Source organism: Phalacrocorax aristotelis, chromosome Z (assembly GCF_949628215.1).
Source record: "Phalacrocorax aristotelis chromosome Z, bGulAri2.1, whole genome shotgun sequence".
Classification (NCBI taxonomy): Eukaryota; Metazoa; Chordata; class Aves; order Suliformes; family Phalacrocoracidae; genus Phalacrocorax; species Phalacrocorax aristotelis.
The window spans coordinates 69,153,498-69,178,465 of NC_134311.1; the positions used below are offsets into that span (position 1 = coordinate 69,153,498).

General features: G+C 41.4%; 1 protein-coding gene across 4 annotated transcripts in view; it reads left to right on the plus strand.

The window, feature by feature from the left end:
- PRLR (prolactin receptor) overlaps positions 1–24,968 on the plus strand; it is a 187,872-nt gene that overhangs the window by 125,626 nt on the left and 37,278 nt on the right. For 2 of the 4 annotated variants that reach the window (XM_075079163.1, XM_075079165.1), the window contains 3 exons: positions 14,788–14,856; positions 19,927–20,040; positions 23,998–24,130. In XM_075079163.1, the coding sequence (XP_074935264.1) occupies positions 19,968–20,040; positions 23,998–24,130 (206 nt within the window). In that variant the 5' untranslated portion in view covers positions 14,788–14,856; positions 19,927–19,967. Of the gene's footprint in view, positions 1–10,252; positions 10,388–14,787; positions 14,857–19,331; positions 19,558–19,926; positions 20,041–23,997; positions 24,131–24,968 lie in introns of those variants that run through there. The other 2 variants (XM_075079164.1, XM_075079162.1) reach the window with 2 other exon arrangements.

Consider the following 24,968-nt stretch of genomic DNA (forward strand, 5'->3'; position numbering starts at 1 on the left):
CATCTCGTCCAACCCCCCTGCTTCAGCAGGCACACCTACAGCAGGGGGGACAGGAACACGTCCAGGTGGGTTTTGAATGTCTTCAGGGAAGGAGACTCCACAACCTCTCTGGGCAGCCTGTTCCACGGCTCTGTCATGCTCACAGGAAAGTTTTTTCTCATGTTTAGCTGCAACTGCCTATGTTCCAATTTGTGCCCCTTGTCCTGCCATTGGGCACCACTGAAAACAGACTGGCCCCATCCTCCTGACACCCACCCTTTAGATATTTATAGGCATTGATAAGATCCCCACTCAGTCTTCTCCAGGCTGAACAAACCCAGGTCTCTCAGCCTTTCCTCATAAGGGAGATGCTCCAGTCCCCTGATCATCTTGGCAGCTCTCTGCTGGAGTTGCTCCAGCAGTTCCATGTCCTTCTTGAACTGGGGGGCCCAAAACAGGACACAGTACTGCAGATGTGGCCTCATTAGGGCAGAGTAGAGAGGGAGGATAACCTCCCTCGACCTGATGGCCACAATCCTTTTAATGCACCCAAGGACACCGTTGGCCTTCTTGCCCACAAGGGCACGTTGCTGGCTCATGGTCACCTTGCTGTCCACCAGCACTCCCAGGTCCTTCTCAGCAAAGCCACTTTCCAGCAGGTCAGACCCCAACCTGTGCTGGTGCATGGGGTTGTTCCTCCCCAGATGCCGGACCTTGTACTTGCTTTTGATGAATTTCATGAGGTTCCCCTCAGCCCAGCTCTCCAGCCCGTCCAGGTCTCACTGGATGGCAGCACAGCCTTCTGGTGTATCAGCCACTCCTCCCAGCTTGGTATCATCAGTGAACTTGCTGAGGCTACACTCTGTCCCTTTGCGCAGGTCATTGAGGAATATAATCATATTTAAAAGAGGGTCAAATTACCAAAAATAGTAGAAACATACAATCTTTCTGAAAATTTTCAAATTAATGGAGAAGAGAGTCCCTAATTTGTGTTGCTTCTCATGTGGAAGGAAGACTGTGCAGAATTTACTTCACGTTGTTTTCCATTTGGCAAAAGCCCATTAGAGCATCAACATACGCATGCTGGCCATTTAAGCCAACACCTGTAGAAGCCACCCCATTGGCATAAGTTTATCTCCAGTCCAGCCATAGCCTTTCAGTCTCTTGGCCAATGGAGTATCACAGAGGATGTCAGAAAGGAGGAAGCTGGTATTACAGTGACAAGTTGAAATAAATTCTTAGAAAATCAGGCCTTATTAGTTCCACTGCTCATGGAAAAAGATGGGTTTTTTCTAGGCTGGTCTCAGCTTTAATCATGTGTTATTGCTGTTTTAGAACTTAACTCTGTTGTTGACTTGGTATTGCAAAACTGTTCTTGAAAGGGCTTTTGTTCTCACAGATCATAGACTTGCTATATTCAAGGGCACAAAGTGTTAGCAGTGGCCAAGAAATGTTTGATGCAGCTGAGGGTATAAGGGATAAGCAATGTCTCTAAGCCGCTCATCACACTCTGGCACCGTCAATGTAGGTCAATACCACTATGTACAATGGAACTATTTGAAAATAATTTTATTTCATATAAGCTGTCTGTGATTCAAACCTCATCTCTTGGCTTGAGAAGAAGGATGGTTGTCCTGGTTTCAGCTGGGATAATTTTCTTCCTAGTATCTGATACAGTGCTGTGTTTTGGATTTAGGATGAGAATAATGTTATTAACACAATGTTTTTAGTTGTTGCTGAGCAGTGCTTATGCTGAAAAAAAGTCAACGCCATTTCAGCTTCCCATGCTCTGCCAGGTGCACAAGAAGCTGGGAGGGAGCACAGTCCGGACAGCTCACCCACACTGGCCGAAGGGACATTCCATACCACATGACATATATAAACTGGGGGGAGTTGGCCGGGAGGCAGCAATCGCGGCTTGGGAACTGGCTGGGCCTCGGTCAGTGGGTGGTGAGCAATGGCATTGCACATCACTTGTTTTGTATATTCTTTTATCATCATCATCATTACTAGTAGTAGTAGTAGTAGCAGTAGTAGTATCATTATTATTTTCTCTTCCTTTGCTGTCCTATTAAACTGTCTTTATTTCAACCCACAGGTTTTACTTTATTTCTTTTTCAATTATCTCCCCTATCCCACTGCAGCAAGGAGGGTGAGTGAGCAGCTGTGTGGTACTTAGTTGTTGTCTGGGATTAAACCATGACAATGGTTCATCAATTACTAAAAAAATAGGGACGACTATTCCCTTCCTCGCTGCTACCATAGTCATAGCTGGCACAGATCCCTTCTCCTCAATTCACAATGTCCTTAGTCAGGTACTCCACGCAGACTTCATAACCTAGTACTACTTTCACCATATAAGTAGGGGGCTTTGGTGGGTCTTAATGTCAGACATACTTGTATAAGTCAAGCTGCAGGAAAAACAAAGACCTGCATATTTTGTAGATGCTAAAAAGAACAAAGACTCATGTTCCTCAGTAATGATAAGTGTGCCATCACTCTGAGGTTTCTGTAAAGTGATAATCATTAAAATGGTCTGGGATATAATTTCAGTGCAATCACTGAAAATGTCACTGAAATAGAAATGCCAGGCATATAATTCTTGTGAGGAACTAGCAACCTGAGTGCTAATGGAGGGAGAGAAAAAAATATCAAGAAGTGACAAAGCTTTTATTTTCCATGCAGTTAGCCAAACACAAACAGATGAAATTTTTGAAGAACGGCAGTTCGTTCCCAGGTTGAGAAATTATATGACTTATTTAATGATTTGGCTGTAATGTCAAAAAATAAAGTGGTTTGTAAAGGAATTCGGTCATTGGCTGTTGCTTCTGTTCTGAACACAGTTCATCTAAAAAGGAGTCAGATTTTGACTAATGGAAAACTATCATATAAAAGAAAATAAAAAGATTCTAGATTAAAACCAGAATTTCCTGAATCTCAGTGCCAGTTCTTATACATATTCACCAGTGGAAAATGAGCATAGCGGAGCCCTAACACGAAGTTCTTCTCAGAGCTGGCCTTATAATCTCTCTCTTTCTCAAAGAATAGAAATGGTTGTATATTTTAGCTTTGTTTTCCAAGTGTTTTTCTGAAGGGTTAGGCAGTCTTCAGTTTAAAGCACCTGGACTGCTGTGTCCAGTTCAGGGCTCCCTAGTAGAAAAAAGACATGGGCACACTGGAGTGAATCCAGCAAAGGATCATTAAGACAATTAATGGACTGGAGCATCTGTCCTACAAGGAAAGGCTGAGAGATTTGGGACTGTTCAGCCAGAAGAAGAGAAGGCTCAGGGGAATCTCATCAATGCGTGTAAAACGGGGAAGTAGAGAAGATGGAGCCAGCCTTTTCTCAGTGGCATTGAGGGAAAGGACAAGAAGCAGTGAGCATAAACTGAAGTATAGGAAAGTTGTGGTTTAACCCGGTGGGCCTGTAAACCCCACACAGCCATTTGCTCACTCCCCTTTACAGTGGGATGGGGGAGAGAATCAGAAAAAAAGTTAAAACTCATGGGTTGAGATAAAGACAATTTAATAGGATAGAAAAGGAAGGAAAATAATAATGATAAAAGAATATACAAAACAAGTGATGCACAATGCAATTGCTTACCACCCACGATCGATGCCCAGCCAGCTCCCCAGCAGCTGTCCTGCCCCACCCCAAGCCAACTCCCCCAGGATTTTTTGTTCAGCATGATGTCATACAGTATGGAATATCCCTTTGGGTAGTTGGGGTCAGCTGTCCTGGCTGTGTCCCCTCCCAGCTGCTTGTGCACCTCCAGCCTCCTCACTGACAGGGCAGCATGAGAATCTGAAAAGTCCTTGACACAGTGTAAGCCCTGCTTGACAACAACTAAAGCATCAGTGAGTTATCAACATTATTCTCATCCTGAATCCAAAACACAGCACTATACCAGCTACTAGGAAGAAAATTAACTCTATCCCAGCTAAAACCAGGACAGCATCCACCCCTTATTCTATACTATCTATGTCATACCCAGGTCCCACACTTTCCAATACATCTCAACTCATCACCACCACTCTTCCTGTCTTTTGATACATACACACAGATATCATTCCCTTAGTCTATGGGCCATACCTCGAAAATGTCTGCTGAGTTCATTTAGTCCATGACTTTGGGCTCCATGTGTCATAACAGTCCTTCAGAGCTGGAGAGATGGTGTGTGGTGTTGGACTGTTGAACAGTGAAGCTAGTTCTGGTTCCATCACCAATGTGCTTGCCTGGTTCTATCACCACTGCACTTTGCTTGGTTTCATCAAAATTTATTCTTCATGTATCTGGGTAAGTATTACTGTGATACCATTAATATGGCACATAGCAACCATAGTAGTGACAATATACAGTATTATATAGAAATTAACATCATACAATTCAAATAATTGTCTATTCTCACCCAAAATCAAATCCCCTTGATGTACACAATAGAATTCCCCATCAAGTGCACCCACATCCTTAAGCAAAAGCAATCCCATGAATGGGTTTACCTTTGCCTGAGGCAGGAATAACCCGGACTGTCTTCCCCAGCATATTTATCCCCTTCTACAGCACATAAATATTTTGACTGGACAGGGACAGCTAGATTGGCAGATCCCGTAGTGTTGACTAACCAGGTGGCTTTTGCTAAACGTTTATCGAAGTGTTTAAAAGTCCCACCCCTGCAATGCTCTCAGTGTAGCGGGTTTCTGGGAGTGTGGAACAGTCAATTTGCCATGCCTGCCTGTATTTATAGTTCAGCCATCGTCCCCCATACCACAGAGGCTTTACCTGCTTCGCTTGCTTGATTGTAGCACGTTTCACATTCATGGATAACCTGTGCAATAACATCCATGGTCAAGTCCACACCTTGATCACAAGCCCATCTGTATGTTGCATCTCTCCCTTGATGGCCTGAGGTGTCATGGGCCCACCGAGCTAGAAATAGTTCACTCTTTTGCTGCCAGTCCAGATCCGCCTGAGCCACTTCAATCTCAGCAGCCTGATCCACCCGCTGGTTTTTTCCATGTTCTTCAGTGGCCCAACTCTTGGGGACGTGAGCATCCACATGATGTACCTTTACAACCAGGTTCTCTACCCGGGCAGTAATACCTTGCCACAATGCGGCAGCCCAGATGGGTTTGCCTCGGCGCTGCCAGTTGCTCTGGTTCCACTGCTGTAACCACCCCCACAGGGCATTTGCCACCACCCAGGAATCAGTATAGAGACAGAGCACTGGCCACTTTTCCCATTCAGCAATGTCTAAGGCCAGCTGGATGGCCTTTACCTCTGCAAACTGGCTCGATTCACCTTCTCCTTCAGCAGTTTCTGCTACTTGTCATGTAGGAGTCCATACAGCAGCCCTGCACCTCTGGTGCTTTCCCACAAGGCGACAGGACCCATCAGTGAACAGGGCATACTGCTTTTCATCTTCTGTCAGTTTGTTATAGAGTGGGGCTTCTTCAGCACGTGTCACCTCCTCCTCTGGTGATATTCCAAAATCTTTGCCTTCTGGCCAGTCCATAATCACTTCCAAGACTTCTGGGCAACTGGGGTTTCCTCCTCGAACCCATTTACTCCACATAGCATTGGTTGCATGGTGTGTAGAGGGGATGTTTCCTTTGAACATCCATCCCAGCACCGGCAGTCGGGGTGCCAGGAGCAGCTATGCTTCAGTACCAACCACTTCTGAAGCAGCTCGAACCCCTTCATATGCTGCCAATATCTCTTTTTCAGTTGGAGTGTAGTGGGCTTCGGACCCTCTGTATCCACGACTCCAAAACCCCAGGGGTCGACCTCGGGTCTCCCCTGGTACTTTCTGCCAGAGGCTCCAGGCAGGGCCATTCTCCCCAGCTGCGGTGGAGAGCACATCCTTTACATCTTGTCCTGCCTGGACTGGCCCAAGGGCTACTGCATGGTCTATCTCCTGTTTAACCTGTTCAAAGGCCTGTTGTTGCTCAGGGCCCATTTGAAATCATTCCTCTTCCAGGTCACTTGATAGAGAGGGGTTACAATCAGAGTATAATCTGGAATATGCATTCTCCAAAAACCCACAACTCACTTCAGCCTCCAATACAGTTAGTTCTTGGGATCCCCCTGTCATTCCAGCAGTACAGATGGGTTCTGCCCCTGTATAGCTTGATGGCATTAGGGTGCAGAAGACTGAGAAATCGCAAAAAGTAAGTTCAGATCAGTCAGTCTCTCAAAGGAGTATAGAAATTCATACATACTGCATATTAAAGAGCTAAGGGCATGTGCTTGATAGCTGAGCCTTGTGAAATTACACTTGGTAATAAATATTGGTAATAAACCAAAAATTACCAAATAAATATTGGTAATAAACCAAAAACTAGATCTGTCTGGCCTGTGAAATTCTCATGAGAGTGAGTTTTAACAGGTGAAATTATCAGAGGTGGAGCATGCAAAGTAAATTTAGTATTAACAATATGAAGATCCCTCACATGGAAAAATAGGATAACAAATGATTCCTGAAACACCGGTGGTCTTATTAGCCTTTTCCTCAGTACAAGCACCTTGCCTTTGCAACCTAGAGGATTCTCAGATTGCTTTCTTCTGGCATCTGCTATTTGCAGTTGTCCCATGAATACATCATTGACATATAATAGAGCTTTAATACTACATTCAAAGAAAATATTCACATATATCTAGTCTCACAAATGTATCTGCTCAGAATGTGATCCTGTAAACAGAATCACAGCATTTGTTTACATTTTTTAATATTGTAAGTTATTTGAAGGTCAAGGTGATTCAAGATTGAGTATTAAAATTAAAAGGAGTAAGCATAAGCTAATAAAAATTAAGCTAAGAATAAATGGTCATATGTTGTATAGCAACATGGTTGTTATTGTGCAGTTGTTACTTTGGAGATTTTCTGTTTGTGTACACTGTTGTATACACATAATTGTGAAACTAGTCCAGGTATACACAGGTATAAAATGTAAGCACTTTTGCTTAAATCAGAGTTCTTAAGACCTAAAAAAGAGCCCGTGACCTTTCCCTTTCATATCCTTCTACATATAAGTCACTGTTTTCAAGTACTAGTTTCACTTTTCAAAGAATTATTTTTGTTTAAGCAGTTAAAGAGTTGAGCAATTAAATTAGAGTTGGAAACTGAAATAGTGGAGTAGAGTTTGAAATGCAATGCATCAACAACTTGTAGAACCAGTGTTCTTTTGCACCACTGGAGGAGGAATGTACCAGAAATCTCTATTAAAAAGCCTGACTTCTTGGATTTCATATCAAAGACAAAATTGGCTGCGAGAAATGGCTAAACATTACTGTTTATCCAACAACTTCCAACAACTGAGGGATTGCCTATCTCTTACCTGTATAGGATAACACAGCATTCTGACTGCACTTACAGCTTCTGTTGAAGGGCAGTAACAGATCCATACACGAGGTTAGTAGTTGTGTGTTTAGACCTGTACACCTGTGACTCTCAGTCTGTGTGCTTCTGGATGCCTGTTCAGAGTAGCTCACACTATAGTCCAGACTGGAGAAATGAGGTTTGCATTAGCATGCTGCTTCCTTTGCAGTAGGCAGGTGAAGCAGTTTAGGAAAATTGCAAAGGTTGTGAACTGAGTGTGTCCTTAGTGTATGTTATTCAGCAGCATTTAACTATGAAGAAGAATTGCTCTTATTATTGAACAGCTAGTAATTTTTGTACCAGTCAGCGTACTTCATAGATGGTAGCTATGTAAACAAAAAGTAAGACCGCGAATGTTTAAATGTAGCTAGGGCCCTGAAAATGATGTAAAAAGGAGTTTGAGGAAATCTGAGAAAAAAAAAAAAGCAGAGAAACAGTACTGATAGCCCAATGGACTTCTATGACTCACTTGGTCTACTTATTTCTAAAATGTATGTTTACATCTTAAGATTTCAAAATGCCTCAATTACCTGTCCATATTGTCTGCAAGTAATTTGCCCCCTTAAGGTCCTTGAGGCCCTGCTATTTATGCTGTCTTGAAAAACCACCTCGAGACAACCCTCAAAAGGTGTTCTTCATCCAGAGAGCAACATTGCAAGCTGAGTCCCCTACACTCTTTGAGCTGCACCTGGGACAAAACTCTAGGGAGGAGGAAGGAAAGGTGCCTCTTTTACCCTCTTTTGTGGCTGATTCTTAGATCCCTGATAGTTTCTGTACGCTCAAGCTGCTTCACAGCTGCATTGTTCTGTACGCTGGTCATAGCCACCCAAGACTGTAATATTGGCAGTCTTATCAGAGGTGTAACCATCTTTTTCTCATGCACTCTGAAGGATGCACAAATTTCAAGTGGAAGAAGACCTTAAGGGAGACAATGATCTGACTGTTCTGGCTCAAGGTTCCCACTGTGCTCCATTAAACAGTCTGAAATGGATGTGGAAGTCTGGTGCCAGTTCTATTAAACAGTGTCGGATCATATATTCAATTAAATCAAAAAAGTAATGTAAAACATGGTTGTGTAATTCTTCAATGATTTTTCAATTTAAATTATATAAAATATGCTGCTACCTAGGGCATGCAGCCAAGGTGATGCAGGCATATGACCATAAAATGCATCACTGAAAAGGCAACTTGAAAAGAGGCAGGTAACAATAATGACTGAAGGTGTGGATCCAAGTTTCAATAAAAATTACTTTTATATCAATGGAAAAGGTCAGGCTTTATGTAAGCAAGGATTTAAAAGCCTGTGTTGTTATTACCTAAAGTAAAACCCACAGTTACGGCATTTTTCCACCTGCCATTTCATAAATGTCAGCATAAGGTTTTTATTTCAGGGACTGTAGAAGAAATATTGTAGATTAAATGCAAAATTAATGTTTTTACCATTTGAAATATGATTAGGGAAATGGGTGCCTACAGAAAATTACTAATTAAAGTTGAGTGCCATGGGATATAAAACAAAATGGGTTTATGTCAATGATAGGGATTGGTAGTTGATTTCTAGTGATCTAAATTCCCATGCTCAAAATTATTTCAGCTTTTAGGAAAATTTACTAGTTTGCTGCAATTTACCATGAAGCCCACCATACAGAAGGCATGCGTGAAGGTTCCTGATGTTTATGGCTTTTCTTTGACTCCTTGTAAATATCAAATATTTCTAAAAGAAACGTCACTGACATTTCAGATTTATTATCTTCATTTTTTTCCTTTTTTTTTTTTTTTCCATTTTTGTGAGATAGCCTTTGTCCAATTAAAACATGTAGATCTGACATTTCAGATGCTTAGGCATAAAAAGTCATCTTTGTCTACCCGCAGTTATTGAAACTTCTGATTTTTCATCAGCGTTTTCTTTCAGGTGAAAATCAGATGGTTTTGCTTGCAAGCCGTTCTGAATTGACCACTCCAACACCCCTCTTTCATACCTTCCCCTTTGGCCCCTAAACTGGACGGAAATTTGATAATCTTGAAGCAGTGTGCCATTTCAAAGGCAGAGGACTCCAGTGTTGACTCCATTGTCCCAAGATGAAGTCATCACCCAGTATAATAAGGTTTATAAAAATTGATAATTTTTGTACACAGCCTAGGTCCCATCTGAGACTGAGTGCAGAGAAGGAAAAATTTCACAGCCACAGAAGCTATACAGTAAACAGTGAATCAAGACATTTACTGAAACAACAGGTGCAGCCAGATGCATCGACACATGCTATAACCAAAAGTCCTTAATTTCATTCTGCATCTTTTTTCGCCAAATAACAGGAACATATTGAAGGAAAGTGTTAAAATAGATTTTGCTCTAGTACAGAACGTATTTTTTATTCTTTGAAATCTTTTCTCCTCCAAATTCTGTTTAGTAGTTATTTATTCATTATTTAACCAAGAGGTGTCCAAAATCCACATAGGAGCAGGGTGAACTGAAACATTCATGTTAAATCTAATTGGACATATTTGGTGTTACACAGAGGTAAGGGAGAGGCATTCTTATGTCCTTAGTTTGTTAAAACTAAACAATATCTATAGTCCAAAACCTAATACCTTATAGTTAGTTAATCTTTATTCATAAGGGCATTTGTTTGCCTTTGAGGCATAATGACGATTTCTCTCTTTGCAAAATGAATCTCTTCAAGTAGTTCCTTCACACATTTTATTTACTCTGTCAGAGATGCAAATATTACCTGTTAGAAACACATTCATTGGTAAGAGACACAATACTGTTCTTGCAGTTTCTAAGGAACAGAGCAAGTGAGTTAATGGATGAGTGGGTTAATGAATGAATACATTAATAAATTTACCTTTAACCTCCAGAGACTGCAGTGTAAGTCTTTATTCTGTAAACAAGTACATTAAAGTCTCACAGTCTGCAACCTCAGGGTCATTTCCTTATACTGCAAAACAAATGAAAAATATGAAACACAGTCCACCATGACTGAGAATCTCCAAGGAATAGCAGCCTGTGATGAAGAAGGGGAGTAAATCAGGTTAGTGCTACACTCATTCAGTTTATGTATTCATTGTGAAGAAATTAGAAGGGAAATTCATACTCCTGATCAAAGGGTGAATTCAGATCCTTCAGAATGCATACTGCAGCTTTTAGGAGCTTCAGTATTCCTCCACTGCAAAACTGTAATTAAATAATTTTACTTTTTGCTGGAAGATAAGCATCTATGTGGAACTTAACAGGGTTGTGATACAGCAGTATTGATACTGTTACTGGTTTGGCATGAAGAAAGCTCAGAGTCGTTGGAACATTTGACTTTCTGTAATTAGATGCTCCTCATAAGGAAGCTGTGGGTTTTTTATTGACATTAGAGATTAATGCCACCTATATAAACACTTGTAGAAAATAATCTGTTTATAAAATGCGTTCAATACTAGTCTATTCAGGAATTTAATACCAGAGGAGATGTACAAAATCCCACCAAGATTAGAGCTATGCGGGATAAAGATACTTCTGTGCATACCCACGTACTTCTGTATTAAAGGGAGTATTAACGCTTTAGGTTAGAGGTGCCAGAAGATTAATTATTTTAAGCTCAGGGAAGAGAAGGTTGAAGGTTAAATATTGTTTTATTCCTATTATTGTTAGCAATTTCTCTCAAATAATTCTGAGAAAATATTTTCCCCTCAGTTTTAGATTACCAGGATAACGTTGTTTCACTCCTTTAGCTAACCAGTGTGAAGCTGCATCTGCATATGGCATTAGTGGTAGTCTTTAGCATGCAACCATAAAACTCTTTTATCAACAAGTTTGAAGCTCAGGGAATATCTTTGAGAAAGGTTCATGTTCACAAATAATAGGACATTGAGTGTTTATACCAGTTTGATCACAGTAGTAATTTTTGGAAATTGTGTTCTTTTACAGAGTAAATCTACAGTCAGTTAAGCAATTCAAGTGTAGATGTACATGTACTCAGAAGAAAAAAAAAAACAAACACAAAGAAACTGCTACTTTTACAACCTCATACTGAGGACCTCCTGAAAAAGAAAACACTGAAACAGGAAACAATTATTTGTCGAATAGCTTGCTCCCACTGACATTATTAGTGAGCATATTTGTGAAGGAACAAGAACATTTATTCCTCTGCAGCCAGGTTCTTTCTGTTACAGTCATAAAGCTTTGAAGAGACACTCCTGACAGAGACTCAGCCACAATGGACTGTCTCCGCGACAGGGAATAAAGAAACTGTGCTAGAGCTAATGTCACAGCTTTCTTCAGCATTACCCCACTGATGCTTGCAGGCACTAGGATCCAGAAGATGCCTCTCCTCCAGCCAACCCTGTGTTCACCAGGAAAAGGCTACTTGGGGATGGCATCCAGTGGATGGAGCTTTGAAACTCAAAGGGGATACTGTAATGCATTTAAAATGAGAACTTTACCCTACCTTTTACTGCCCAGTGCCAACAGATTATTTGTTCTATCCCCCTTCTGTGTCCTTCCTCATTGTCTTTTCCCTCAGGTTCACTCCTTAAACCTCTCACAGTTCTCTCCATTACTGTGTTCCCTTCACTATTTTCAAAGTCCTGTTCCTTTGCTTCCTGTAATTGTAGTCATTTTGGTCTCTTTCAATAAAATTCCTCATCTCTACACCAGCATCTTCCCCCAGAAATCTCAAAACAGCAACACATACTGTGCCACTGCATTGTTCATTGAAATTCTGTGTATAATTAAAGATTATCAGAACTTTATCATCACAACATGTTTTCATTGGCAAAAAAAAAGTTTTAAAATTGCAATTATTTGCTTATATTTCAGAAAATGTTCTACTCAAAAAATTCAAAACAAAATGCTTTATGTGGATGCCTGGTGATATTCATTTTGGAATTCTGAAAATTTGCATGCATTGGCTTTGGTTGAAAAAGAATTTGTGACATTCTGAAAAGACATTCTGAAGTGTATTTTCTGAAACTGATTCTTTGTAGGCAGTTTCCACTTTATGGGATATTTTCAAAATATTCTGCGATGAAAATAATCTTTAGTTTCAAACCAAAAATATTAAAGTTTTGACCTGCTTGTTATATTCCTTTCCTCCACTCTGTATTACTGATTGGTTATTTACATTTTCAGTTCTTAGGAGCAGAAACCCTTCTTTGTACAGTACCTAAGACAGTGGGATTCTATTACTCAGGACTATCATAATAAATGTTATTTGAATAATGATTATTTGATATAGAAATACTTGGGTGAGAATCATTGTCCTGGCTGATGCAGGAGATAATGTCAATTCTATCGTGATCATTTCCAGTCACTGATACTACAAGCCAGTGCTTATGACACTATTGTAGCTTTGATAAAAAACATGTTTCATGTCAGTCAGATTATTCAGTCAGTCATCCCTACGTATCATGCAGGAGTGTGTCATCAGTTCATGATATCACTTCCTGATGAAAGCAGTCATGAAAGCAGAATAAAATTTGCCAATAGGATGGAACTGTAACTTTTGGTGTAGCACGAAGTAATAGAAATCAGAGAAAGTAGAGGAAAGTTTATTTTTATTTACTGATCATAACCATACATTTTCCTTTAGAACTAAACTTAATTTTATATGTGGAACAATTGCATAATTTTTAAAATGTCTTTGTGAAATGATCTAGATCTACAAGGCAGCTTGTATTTTGTGAGAGTTCATCTCTTTAGCCAATCTTGAGTCAAACTGTGTTCCCAGCATGCACACTGACAACTAGATTTCTGTTCTTTCTAAAACAGGGAGCACTTTTTGAGCTTGATCTTTAACCTACGTTTCACCTTATGTCATAGTTGAGTAACTTCGCTGCAAGCATTATTTCTGCCATATTCAGTTGTATGTTACCCATGCCATTTTATAAACGCACATAAAAAAAGAAACTGTTTATCACCCTCAATTAAATCTGATCCTCTGTATCAGCATGCTGTCTAGCTACAAAATAACTTCACGATATTTTTATTGTTCTCATTAGCTTTAATGAAATGGAGCAAAACAAAATACCTTGGTAACTGCATAATAAGGCTTCTCACCTGGTCTTCAGGTGATACAGACCATTCTTAATGTTAGCTGTGAAAATATTCTACTTTGTTTAAAATTGTTTAAAGAGAGAAGAATTTGTACAAAATATTATGAAGTTAGTAATTTCAAAGCTAGTAATTTAATATATAAATCATTTTTCTTGCTCTGGCAGATAATTTGCCCATTGAAGCTCATCTAAATTATTTCTTCACAGCATAGTGTATTCAGATGGGATTGACAAAGAACAGTTAGTTAAACACAGTGGCTTTTTTTTGGTAAAAGATTTAACTCTGGTCTATTAGGGGCAGCTGAATCAAGTAGCCCCGTAGATGTGAGGCTGCTGTAGGTCCACATCCACAGGTTCTGCCAGTAGCAAAGCTGGGCAGCTGCCTCTGATGGGTGGGCACACAGACAAAATAAACACCCATAGAGGCCACACACATCAACAAATGTGTAATATATACATGTACATGTATATGTGTGTATTTGCACAAAAAAAAAAAAAAAATTGCTCTAGAAGCTGGTCTTGGATGCTCAGTTGACCGAGTAGCTGGCCCCAGATCCTCTGGTCTTCCCAGTTGTGGGGGAGTTGCATATGAGCCTGGAGGTTTACAGCCCCACTCCTTACTGGCTAATCCAGCTGAAAGTTCACTAACATCCAAATGTACCCACTCAAACCAGAGAACACCCAGACAGAAGACAGGTAGAAATAGGAATTAATAAGAATATACGGTAGACTACAAGGATCAGGCACACACCTCAGTCAAACAAGCCACCAGTTTACACTTAACTAACCCCTTTATTCCCCTTTTCACCTGATTTTCCCATGCTTGTTTCTCCCCAGTCCACTTTCATTCCTTCCGTTCCTCCCCAAATTCTTTCCCCCTTGCATCCCTTAGCAAGTGCTATACCTTCAGGCTGTGAAGCATATGGGGAAGGGAATTTGTTTGGTTGGCTTTTCCTGGTGAGTTCCACATGAGGGACAATGGTCTGACTTGCTTTGGTAGTCTCAGGTATAGTTGATTTTCACTGATTAGGCTGCTAGGGTTCCTCCCCTGACCCCATCAATTTTTATCTGATTCTGTCACAGCCTTTGTGCAGGTGGTGATTAGCCTTAAATTGCATAGCCTAGCGCAGCTTACCGGTAAATCTAAACTGCATCCTAAATTGCTACAAAATTTTGTGCTTTTATTGAAAGAGATAAAAGAAAGAGTGTATAGTAACATGGTATTTTACCATAGTTGCTATTGCTCTTGATGTTTAAATGTATTGACTTAGAGTGTCAATATCTGAATCAGCTAATACAGAGAGTGATTTTTTTTTGTTCTTATGTTTTAGGAATAAAGTAGTGATACTTCCAATAATATGATAACCCTATATTTTTTTTTCTCTTGCAGATTATCAAGTGATCTGACATCCATGAAAGAGAGGAACAGAAATCTTCCTTGAACACATGAATTCTTTAGGTAGGAAACCAGACTTTATGTTTTATGACTTGCTATATATAAAGATTTTAAATTACTATAGCAAGACAACGACTGTGGAATTGGGCTTTGTAGTTGATAGAGATGAACTCATATTTCAAGAGCAACTTTCAAGTTCTAATGTAAATTCTAACTTTCAAACTCTAAAGTCTTTCTTTTTACAGCTTATGCTTTTCTTGTGTGTGAAAGACTGCTGTAAAAATAATAATCTTGAAATTATGGATAAACCTACAGACCACCAGGGAAGAAAACAGAGTATTCAGGAGCCATGAGACTGGTAGAGGAAGATTGCTACTGTTAGCTAAATTATGTTTTGTTGGGAAAACAAAAGCTGTAGAGGTGGTATTCAGAAAAGAAAAGAAAAAAAACTAGTAGCAAAGGATCAGGTTTTAGCTCTTTTTTTAATTTCTAGAATGGGTCTGAGGAAAGTACTTCATCGTTCTCTGTCTTGGTTCCCCATCTGTAAAGTAGGGATAATGGTGCTTTCTTCTTGTTGTCTTGGCTTTTCTTGTCAGTTTAGATGTTGTGAGTTTTAAAAAGAGTTCCAGGCTCAATTCTGTAAAATAGATAGGAGTTAAGTGGATAAATACTTTGATGGAGAACTAAGTGTCTGAACTATTTTCAAGAATCTGGGGTTTCATTATTTTTCTTTTTCAAAAATTACTTAAGTCTTTCAGACTGAGGAGTACATCTCCATGGGTGAGAGAATGATGTTCCATTCATCATCACATGTTGACTGCTAATCAAAGGAAGGACTACAAAGGATTATTAGGGGAAGGATTGTTTAAGAGATAATTTTAGGTAAACTATATTGAAAACCCTTATATAGGATTTTTCAGGTGGAATCTAAAGGAAAATGTAGGTGCTTCCAGTTTATGCAACATAGAAATATGAAGTCCTTGGTCCCCATAAATTAACTGGATGTCTATGTTCCCTTATGTAGCCAACAGCAGGAGCTAAGCATGCTCACAAAGCACTCCACAAAACCTACATACGACAAGTAGCCACCTGGAGTCAGTCACAAGAAATTCAGATCAGAGACATGTCTGAACTCCCTATCTTCTCTGGAGCCAATACATCTCCATAAAGGCTGTACCGGGTACCTGAGGGATTCAGAATTTGGAGACTTCCAACTAGGGCTCATTCAAAGAGGGAAAGCAGAGCTCTGGACAGAGTGCACACCCACAGCTTTTAATTTGAAGTATAATCCCACCCATCACTGTAATTCAGAAACACATCCAGTGATAATGATGCCCAAGTCTCGGCTAAGGACATGTATAAGTGTTGGCATTTGAGAACTCGGCATGGGAAGGCAGATGTGCGTGATGTCCACAGTATAGTTGAATGTATGGCCAGTAGGATTCTGGATGGTCTAACAGACTGTCACATTCTTGCTTTAATCTGTTCTTTATTTGGCCTTGGTTTCATATGGCCTTTAAAATGGTAATGAACTGAAGTGTTCTGAGACTTCTTAAACTGCCTTCCCCCAGGCCTGGAAAACAAATATTATTTATCTTCATAACTAGTTGGAATGTGAATTTTGTTCAGTATAGATTGGTAAAGTACTTTTGGCTTTAGATTTCTTTAGCAGCACAAGCAAAGCTTGTGATGGACATAATGTCATTGCCAGTGGATGCTATATGATTGTTCCCTCTCCTGCATGCCTGAAAACATTACAGATAGAAATTTTTTCCACCTGTGTAGAACTGAGTCTGAGTAAAGATTTCTCTGTCAATCTCAAGAAATTTTTCCATTAGCATAGCCAAGAAAGAGTTAGAAAAGAATGTTAAAAACTAGAATTCAGTTAGGACAAGGACATTTTTCTCTCAACACTGATTCACATCACCTGATTTCAGTATTGGTATTTAACTTTCATCTTCACCTAGCAGCATTGTAAGCACAGTTTTCAACGCTACAGTTCCATAATATTATTAATTGCAGAGTAGGATTATTTTACCAGAATATCTAGCACTTCTGTGCATTCTAAAGCCCCAGTAGTCATTTCCATCAAGGCTCACTGTTTTCTGGGTGCAATGTGCAGCTGTTGGATACTATATAACAGCTGTGTTAAAAGGGAGAAATTCAACTATAATGTCAGAATGTAATAACTTTGTTGGAGTTAACCCAAAACCTTCAAAAAGAGGCATATGATCTTTCAATTATCAGTTACTCAACCCTTGGTTTTGCATGACGTTCTGGCAAATCAATGTCCACTGTGTCCCTTATGAAAGAATGCATTCAGTCCTAAAAGTGAGGCATTCCCTCACAGCATCTTCAGTAATGCTAGTTACCCTTTCATAAAGTTCAAGTCATAGATAGGGGAGATGCACTTTTGATATAGTTATGACAAAGTGGGCATTATTTTTTCTATTAAAGCAAGTATTTTTAAAAAACAAGATGTTTCTGCAGAAGCCTTATAAATGATGTTTGAACTACAAATGCCAAATACCAAGCAACCATGGAAACATAGGCACTGGAACAAATGAAATATGTTAATATGCCTGGACTCTCCTGGCCACTGCTATGCTGCTGCTTACATTCCTTCAGAAAGCAATACAGGTATCAGAATGAAGCTTTTCTAAGATGCTTTTAAGCATGCCCTTCTAATAAACCGAGGTTCTGATAATTCTTTAGTAGAAAATACTTCAAAAGCATTAAATCCTGAATGTAAAATAGGACATCCATCCATCTCGTACTTCTGCACAGGATTCTAACTGTCAATAATTCAAGCGATTTAACCTGAATTAAAACACTGGCCCAGAAAAGCATATATTGGATCATGAAGTCAAGCCATCAGCTATTGCAAACAGCAGGCCATATATATTTCATAATAGATCAGACTACCTGAGAAAACTATACAGGTTTTCTGTGTATGGAAGACTAATCCAGAAACTCACAGCTGTGATAGTAACACTTTTCTTTAGTTTTTGGAGCTAATTATGGCCAACTATTCTTGTTCCAACATTTGCTAGACACATTCTTATTTTCCTTCTTTTGATGCCAATCTCCTGCTATGTTTATAGAAGACAACCATCCTTGTGTGAAGTAGAAAGCCAATTCTTTAAATCACCATTGTGAGACAGCCTCTGTGACCCCAGCTCATGTTTTCTAGCTGTGTTCTCAATAGGTTAACCTGTTTGATTTTTTTTCTTTTTCACAAGTATGGGTGACCAAAATTGTACAGAGTTTATTCTGTGGCACAAGTAGGTCCATATTCCTCCCCTGTATCTCTCCTGTTCATTTTCACAGCCACATTACAGAAGTGGTTCACCATCTTCTCATTTTAAAAAAAACAAATATTCCCAAGGAAAAATACTTGGGTTTAAGTGCATTAATTTCATTCTATTTCTAATAATTTAGTTCCTTAGGTCTTCAGTATGCAAAATTATCCCATTTTCCTTGCAGAGTGCTGTAATACAGCTCTTTCTTGATGATGCCTCTCTCTTTTGTCATCCTGACAAATTTCAATCTTTTACTCACTGTAATCAGTTTCTCTTATCTGTCAGTTCTTCACACAGAAAAGATATGTCTGTAAAAGTAAAAAAAAATAATCATGGTAACAGTTCCCTATCGGGAAACACAGTATAAGTCTCATTCTGAAAGTGGTGTATTTTCCAAGTGTCCCAACTATTTTTAGAAATAACAAAATGTTTTAAGTGGTATCATCTGCACATGAAATAGTTACTGTTTATAGTTCATTATTTCATGTGCCTTGTTCTTGCATAAGCTCAATGGTCTGTGCTCTGCATTATATAACACCAAGTTTTCAGCTCATTTATGAAGTTAAACACTAACGTTTGTGCCTGCTGTTTGTTTACAGTTATAAAATTTGCATGTGCTTACACAAAACTGGAATTCATGTTCAAATGGTTTTCTCTCCACTGACTGTATACGCACAGATTGCTCTAAGTGAGTTTAAAACTAACCCAGATGCGATTTTGCAGCCTGTAGCTCAGTTACATGCGTGAAACGTGCCTGGATATTCAGAAGTGGTATATGGAAATGTAGCCAACTGTTTTTCTTCTCCACATTGTCCACAGTAAACATGTTTTAGACTCAGTTAAATTAACCGATACTTCATTTGCCTTTGCGTTTGAAAAACATTTATATGCTGATTGATTATAGTTTCTTGATACAGAAAAAATAATTGCATAATGAAAACTGAGTCATTTGATAAACCATAAAAAATTTTTCCTCACAGACAGACAGATTGTTCCCACGCTGTGCTACACAGATTGGGTTTCAAAAATACCAATACCTGCCAGATGTGTTTGGTAGGAGTGCAAAGCTGAGGTGAGGAGTTTCCTATTTAGATAGTAAATTGTTCTACTTTCGTTTCAAAGAGCGAGGTTGGCTACCAAGAATCTAGTAGCTGACTCCAGTCACCATCTCCAAGGAAGAATCATATCGGTGGGAGAAGCACGAGGTTTGCTTTAAGTATTTTATCTTTTCTTCAGGCTAAGCAAACAGATGTAGCAGTAACAGGGACTTCTCATCACCCTGAGCTGTAACCTGAATTCTGAGGACATCTAGTGGTACCAGCCCACTGCAAAGACCGGGTCTTCACAGCTAGTGGCTTCCCAATTGCACCTCTGTATTTCAGCCAAGTCCTGCAACACTGCCTCTGGCCTTTACAGGCAGAAGGAAAAGGGATAATTGCATCCCATCTTGCATTTTCAGCTGGTAAATTAACTGTGAAGTTATGCTGCTTTTTCCTTGGTTTCTTTTCTCTGATCTTGGCGTTTCCACTTTACTGAAAAATCAAATGCAGTAAAAACAATTAGTTGCATGCACAGAAAAAGCAGCATTTTTCAGCTCAAGTGATCCTGAATTCAGCATTGCCATTACCAAATATTCAGAAGTCATGAGATTGGCTCAAAAATCATAAATTCCTGAATAAATTTTGGATATTTTCTATTTGCCTTCTATTACAAGGACTCTCAGAGTTCAAATATGCTCAAATACAATTTGTTTGATTTTGATCAAGCCAGGTGATACATAGTTAATGTTAATCATTGTTACTGACTATTGCATGATGGCCTATTTTTTCAGTGAGCTCTTGATCTGATATTTCCTCCTGAGAAGAAGCAGACATGATGAAGCAGAAATTGACATCATCAGTTCAAATTATTTTGCTACTCGCTCTGACAGCAGTGGGTCTGACTGGTAAGTACACCACTTCCTGAAACACTTGTTTTTCCTTAAAACACTTTCTTCGGTCGGCGAGGCATGCGGCGGCAGCAACGGTACGTCCTGCGACTGGGCGCTAGATTGGGGTAGAAAAGGGGGTTTCCTGTGCCAGGGAACCCGATAACGAGCCCGGTGGGGCCCTCGCGCCAAAACCAACCGGCTGCTCTCGCGAGCGAGGCAGACGGGGCTTGAGCGTTGCTGGGGCAACGGCAGGAGATTTAAACGGGCCCCATGGGAGCGCGAGCGACCAGGCGCGTGGTGACCCGGACGGGCAGGCAGGGCGTGGCGCGGCAGTTCGCGCAGGCAGGGCGAGCAGGCAGCTGGCGAGCTCTCCTCGTGGTCTGCGCTCTCCCGGAAAAGACTTAGCCATGGTCTCTGCTCGGACAAGAGCCATCGCCAGGAGGTATGTGGCGATGCAGACAGAACTCCCGCTAAAGCATGCAGCCACCCAGGTCTCTGGCTGCGGGGAGTGCCAAAGCCTTGCTCCAGTCATGGAGGGCTCCCGAGACAGGACCTGTGTGAGGTGCGAGCAGGTGGAGGATCTGCTCAGCATGGTGGCAGAGCTGAAAGAAGTTGCAAGACTAAGGAGTATCAGGGAATGCGAGAGGGAGATAGGCTGGTGGAGCCATTCCCTACCATCCCGGAGACGAACGCACCAGATAGAAGCATCAAGAGAAGGCGTGGCTTCCCTGCCCTTGTGCCGCCAGGCAGAGGGAGGGGACCCAAGAGACGGAAGATGGATGCGGATCCCTGCTCGGCGCAGTAAGCGAATCCTTTCCCGGCTGACTTCGCCCCCCTGCCCCAGGTGCCCTTACACAATAGGTATGAGGCTCTGGAACCCCAGAGCCAGGAGGATGAAGATACAGACAGTGATCCACCCAAGGGGTTGACTAGGGGGAACCAGTCAGCCCCACGCATTACAACGGACACTGGTAAGAAAAAAAGAAGGGTAATTGTCGTAGGTGACTCCCTTCTGAGGGGAACAGAGAGCCCGCTATGCCAACCAGACCCATCCCATAGGGAGGTCTGCTGCTTCCCTCGGGCAAGGATAAGAGCATTACCAGGAAGCTCCCTAGGCTAGTAAAAGGATCTGATTATTATCTGCTAGTGGTTGTTCAGGTCAGCAGTGATGAGGTAGCTGAGAGAGGTGCAAAAACAGTCAAAAGGGACTTCAGAGAGCTGGGGCGATTGCTTTGAAGGGTCACGAGCACAGGTAGAGTTTTCCTCTGTTCCATCGGTAGCTGGGAGACATATGGAAAGGAACAGGAATTCCCATCTCATTAACACGTGGCTCAGAGGCTGGTGCCAGCGGTGGAATTCTGGGTTTATTGATCAAGGGGCAGTTTACATGGCACCAGACCTGCTGGAGACAGATGGGGTTCACCTGTCGCAAAGGGGGAAAAGGATTCTGGCTCAGGAGTTAGCCGGCCTCACTGAGAGAGCATTAAACTAGATAGGAAGGGGATAAAACCAGGCTTGCTAGGAATGAGCCTAGGGGTGGCTTGCCTGTGTTGGAGAAGAGACCCATAGATCAACTGAAGTGCATTTATACCAACACATGCAGCATGGGCAATCAACAGGAGGAGCTGGAAGCCACTGCGTGCTAGGGAAACTATGATATGGTCACCATCACAGAAACATGGTGGGATGACTCGCACAACTGGAGCACTGCAATGGACGGCTACAAGCTCTTTACAAGGGACAGGCAAGGAAGGAGAGGTGGAAGGGTAGCCTTGTATGTTAGAGTGTCTCCCACAGCATTCTCCTGGAGAAGCTGGTTGCTCACGGCTTGGACGAGTGCACTCTGTGCTGGGTTAAAAACTGTCTGGACAGCTGAGCCCAGAGAGTGGTGGTGAATGGAGTCACACCCAGCTGGTGGCCGGTCACGAGCGGTGTTCCCCAGGGCTCAGTGTTGGGGCCAGTCCTGTTCAATATCTTCATTGATGATCTTGATGAGGGGATTGAGTGCACCCTCAGTAAGTTTGCAGATGACACCAAGCTGGGTGGAAGTGTCGATCTGCTGGAGGGTACAAAGGCCCTAACAGAGGGACCTGGACAGGCTGGATTGTTGGGCTGAGCCAATGGTATGAGATTCAACAAGGCCAAGTGCCGGGTCCTGCACTTGGATCACAACAACCCCATGCAATGCTACAGGCCTGGGGAGGAGTGGCTGGAGAGCTGCCTGGAGGAAAAGGCCCTGGGGGTGTTGGCTGGCAGCCGGCTGAGCATGAGCCAGCAGTGTGCCCAGGTGGCCAAGAAGGCCAATGGCATCCTGGCTTGTATCAGCAATAGTGTGGCCAGCAGGAACGGGGAGGTGGTCGTGCCCCTGTACTGGGCACTGGTGAGGCCGCACCTCGAGTACTGTGTGCAGTTTTGGGCCCCTCAGTACAAGAAGGTCACTGAGGTGCTGGAACGTGTCCAGAGAAGGGCAACGAAGTTGGTGAAGGGTCTAGAAAACAAGCCTTATGAGGAGAAGCTGAGGGAGCTGGGGTTGTTTAGTCTGGAGGAGAGGAGGCTGAGGGGAGACCTTATCTCTCTCTACAACTACCTGAGAGGAGGTTGTAGCAAGGTGGGAGTCGGTCTCTTCTCCCTAGTAACAAGTGATAGGACAAGAGGAAATGGCCTCCAGCTGTGCCAAGAGAAGTTTAGGTTGGATATTAGGAAAAATTTCTTCACTGAAAGGGTTGTCAAACATTGAACGGGCTGCCCAGGGAGGTGGTTGAGTCTCTACCCTTCTTTTAAATACCTCCAGGGATGGACGTGGTGCTTGAGGATATGGTTTAGTGGTGGACTTGGCAGTGATAGGTTAGCAGTTGGACTTGATAATCTTAAGGGAATTTTCCAACCTTAATGATCCTGTGATTCTTTAGAGAAGTCTGAGGCTTTACCTGATCTATCCTGACCGCCACTGGAGCCTGTACGTATTTACATTACCTTTCCTCTACGGTTTTGTATGGAGATTTTGAAAATGGCTTGAGTCTTCTTTTCTTTTTATAGTATTTATTTAATGATTATATGGTGGTGATGATAAAAGACACTCAATGCATCCCTACACTCCATGCTTGTCACCTTCTTGGGGATTGGCATCATATGAATAGTAACACCATTAGAGATAATGGTATAGGACGTCAGTGAAAGAGATGTAAGCTTAGGTTGAAAAGCCACATGCTTTTCATGTCAAAATGTATGTAAATTTATGGTCTATGTTCTTGATAGAAGTTAATGACAAGTATCATAGAATCACAGAATGCCAGGTTGGAAGGGACCACAAGGATCATCTCGTCCAAGCTTTCTTGGTCTAGACAAGACTGCCCAGCACCCTGTCCAGCTGAATCTTAAGTGTCCAATGTTGGGGAAGTAGTCTTAACAGGAAATATTCTTAAATGTATTGGGATTGTAAAGGAATATTCAAACAATTAATTAATACATTCATGTTGCCAATACACAAAATACTCCATCCAGCCCATTGATTCCTTCTTTTTATTACTTGTCCTACCTATAATTTACCCCAAATATGTGCAAATAGTGGAATTTTGGTTCTGTTGCAAAGTTGAAGGTGAAATTTAATTTTAAGATTAAGATAAAAATTTTTGATATTTTAGGAACAAACAAAAAGTCATACGTTTATTTCCAAGCTTTTGAATTTAATTTGGAGATAACTGTACACATTTAAGTTTGGGTAAACATGACATTTTCATTTGAGAAAGAGAAGTAAACTAGTTTTAGGAACTATTTTAGAAGTTTGAGGTAAAATACATTTGTTTCTGAAAGTTTTGACAAGCAGATTTATTTGCTAAATTAATTCCATATTTTCAAATCATTTTATTGTCTTCAAAAAAGCATTTCTTTATAAATTTAATCATTCAATAATAACAACAAAAACCATTGTCCAACTCTAATATAACTAGCTGTTATATTTCTGTACTTCCCTAGGTCAATCATACCCGAGAAAACCTAAGATAATAAGATGTCGTTCTATAGAAAAGGAAACCTTTTCTTGTTGGTGGAAGCCTGGCTCAGATGGAGGACTTCTTACCAATTACACCCTGTTCTACAGCAAGGACAGGTAACAAACGTTGCAAATGTATTCTTTAAGTGATCAAGTGATGATTATGACAGAATGAGGGAATGATAACATTGATTTATAATGGTGTTCTTATTAACCCGTGTTAAACCTCAGATAGCCAAAAAGGGCTACGTGAGATGAATAGCTTTCCCTTGTTGGAAGAAAGCATGAATACTACCAGTCTTAAACCTTCAGCCTGTCCCTACTGAAACTCATCTGACCTAAAATCACACTGGTCTAAAGACATGCTAGGAAAGGTGCTGTTTGTCCATCTTACCAGGACGCCCACAGCTTTTAGCTGAAGGGAGTGCCTCTCTGAGGAGGGGAGCATCAAGGCACCATGGGGACTGCCCCAGGGCAGCAGGGTAGGACACACTGCCCCAGCCAGGGAGCAGGGCAGGCTCGGGGCAACCCAGCCGTGGGCGCTGGGCACCTCATTGGGTACAGGGACAGGCTGAGGCTGGGCTGGGCCAGGATGCCAGCCTGCAGGTCAGGGCTGGCTTGGCAGCTGGAGAAGGGCTGTGTAGAGCTGAAGACCAGTCCTGCTGCAATGGGCTGAAATGGGGACCTGGGCCCCAGGCAGTGCGTGAGGAGGCCCTGGGGAGGCTGGGCAGGAGCACTGAGGGCTGGTGGTGCCCTTGGGGCCCTGCTGAGGAGCTTTTCCATTATCCTGCACAGCAAATCCCCATCTGGAGAAAATCTGTATAGAGTCTTTGCTTCCCCTTCTGGATTTGTAGCCAACCTCATCGTTCCCAAAACGGATTAAAATCAGATGTGGGTATCGCATCTCAGAAGTTACTGTTTTGGTAAAGTCTGTGGCTCCCTCATCCTCTTTAGG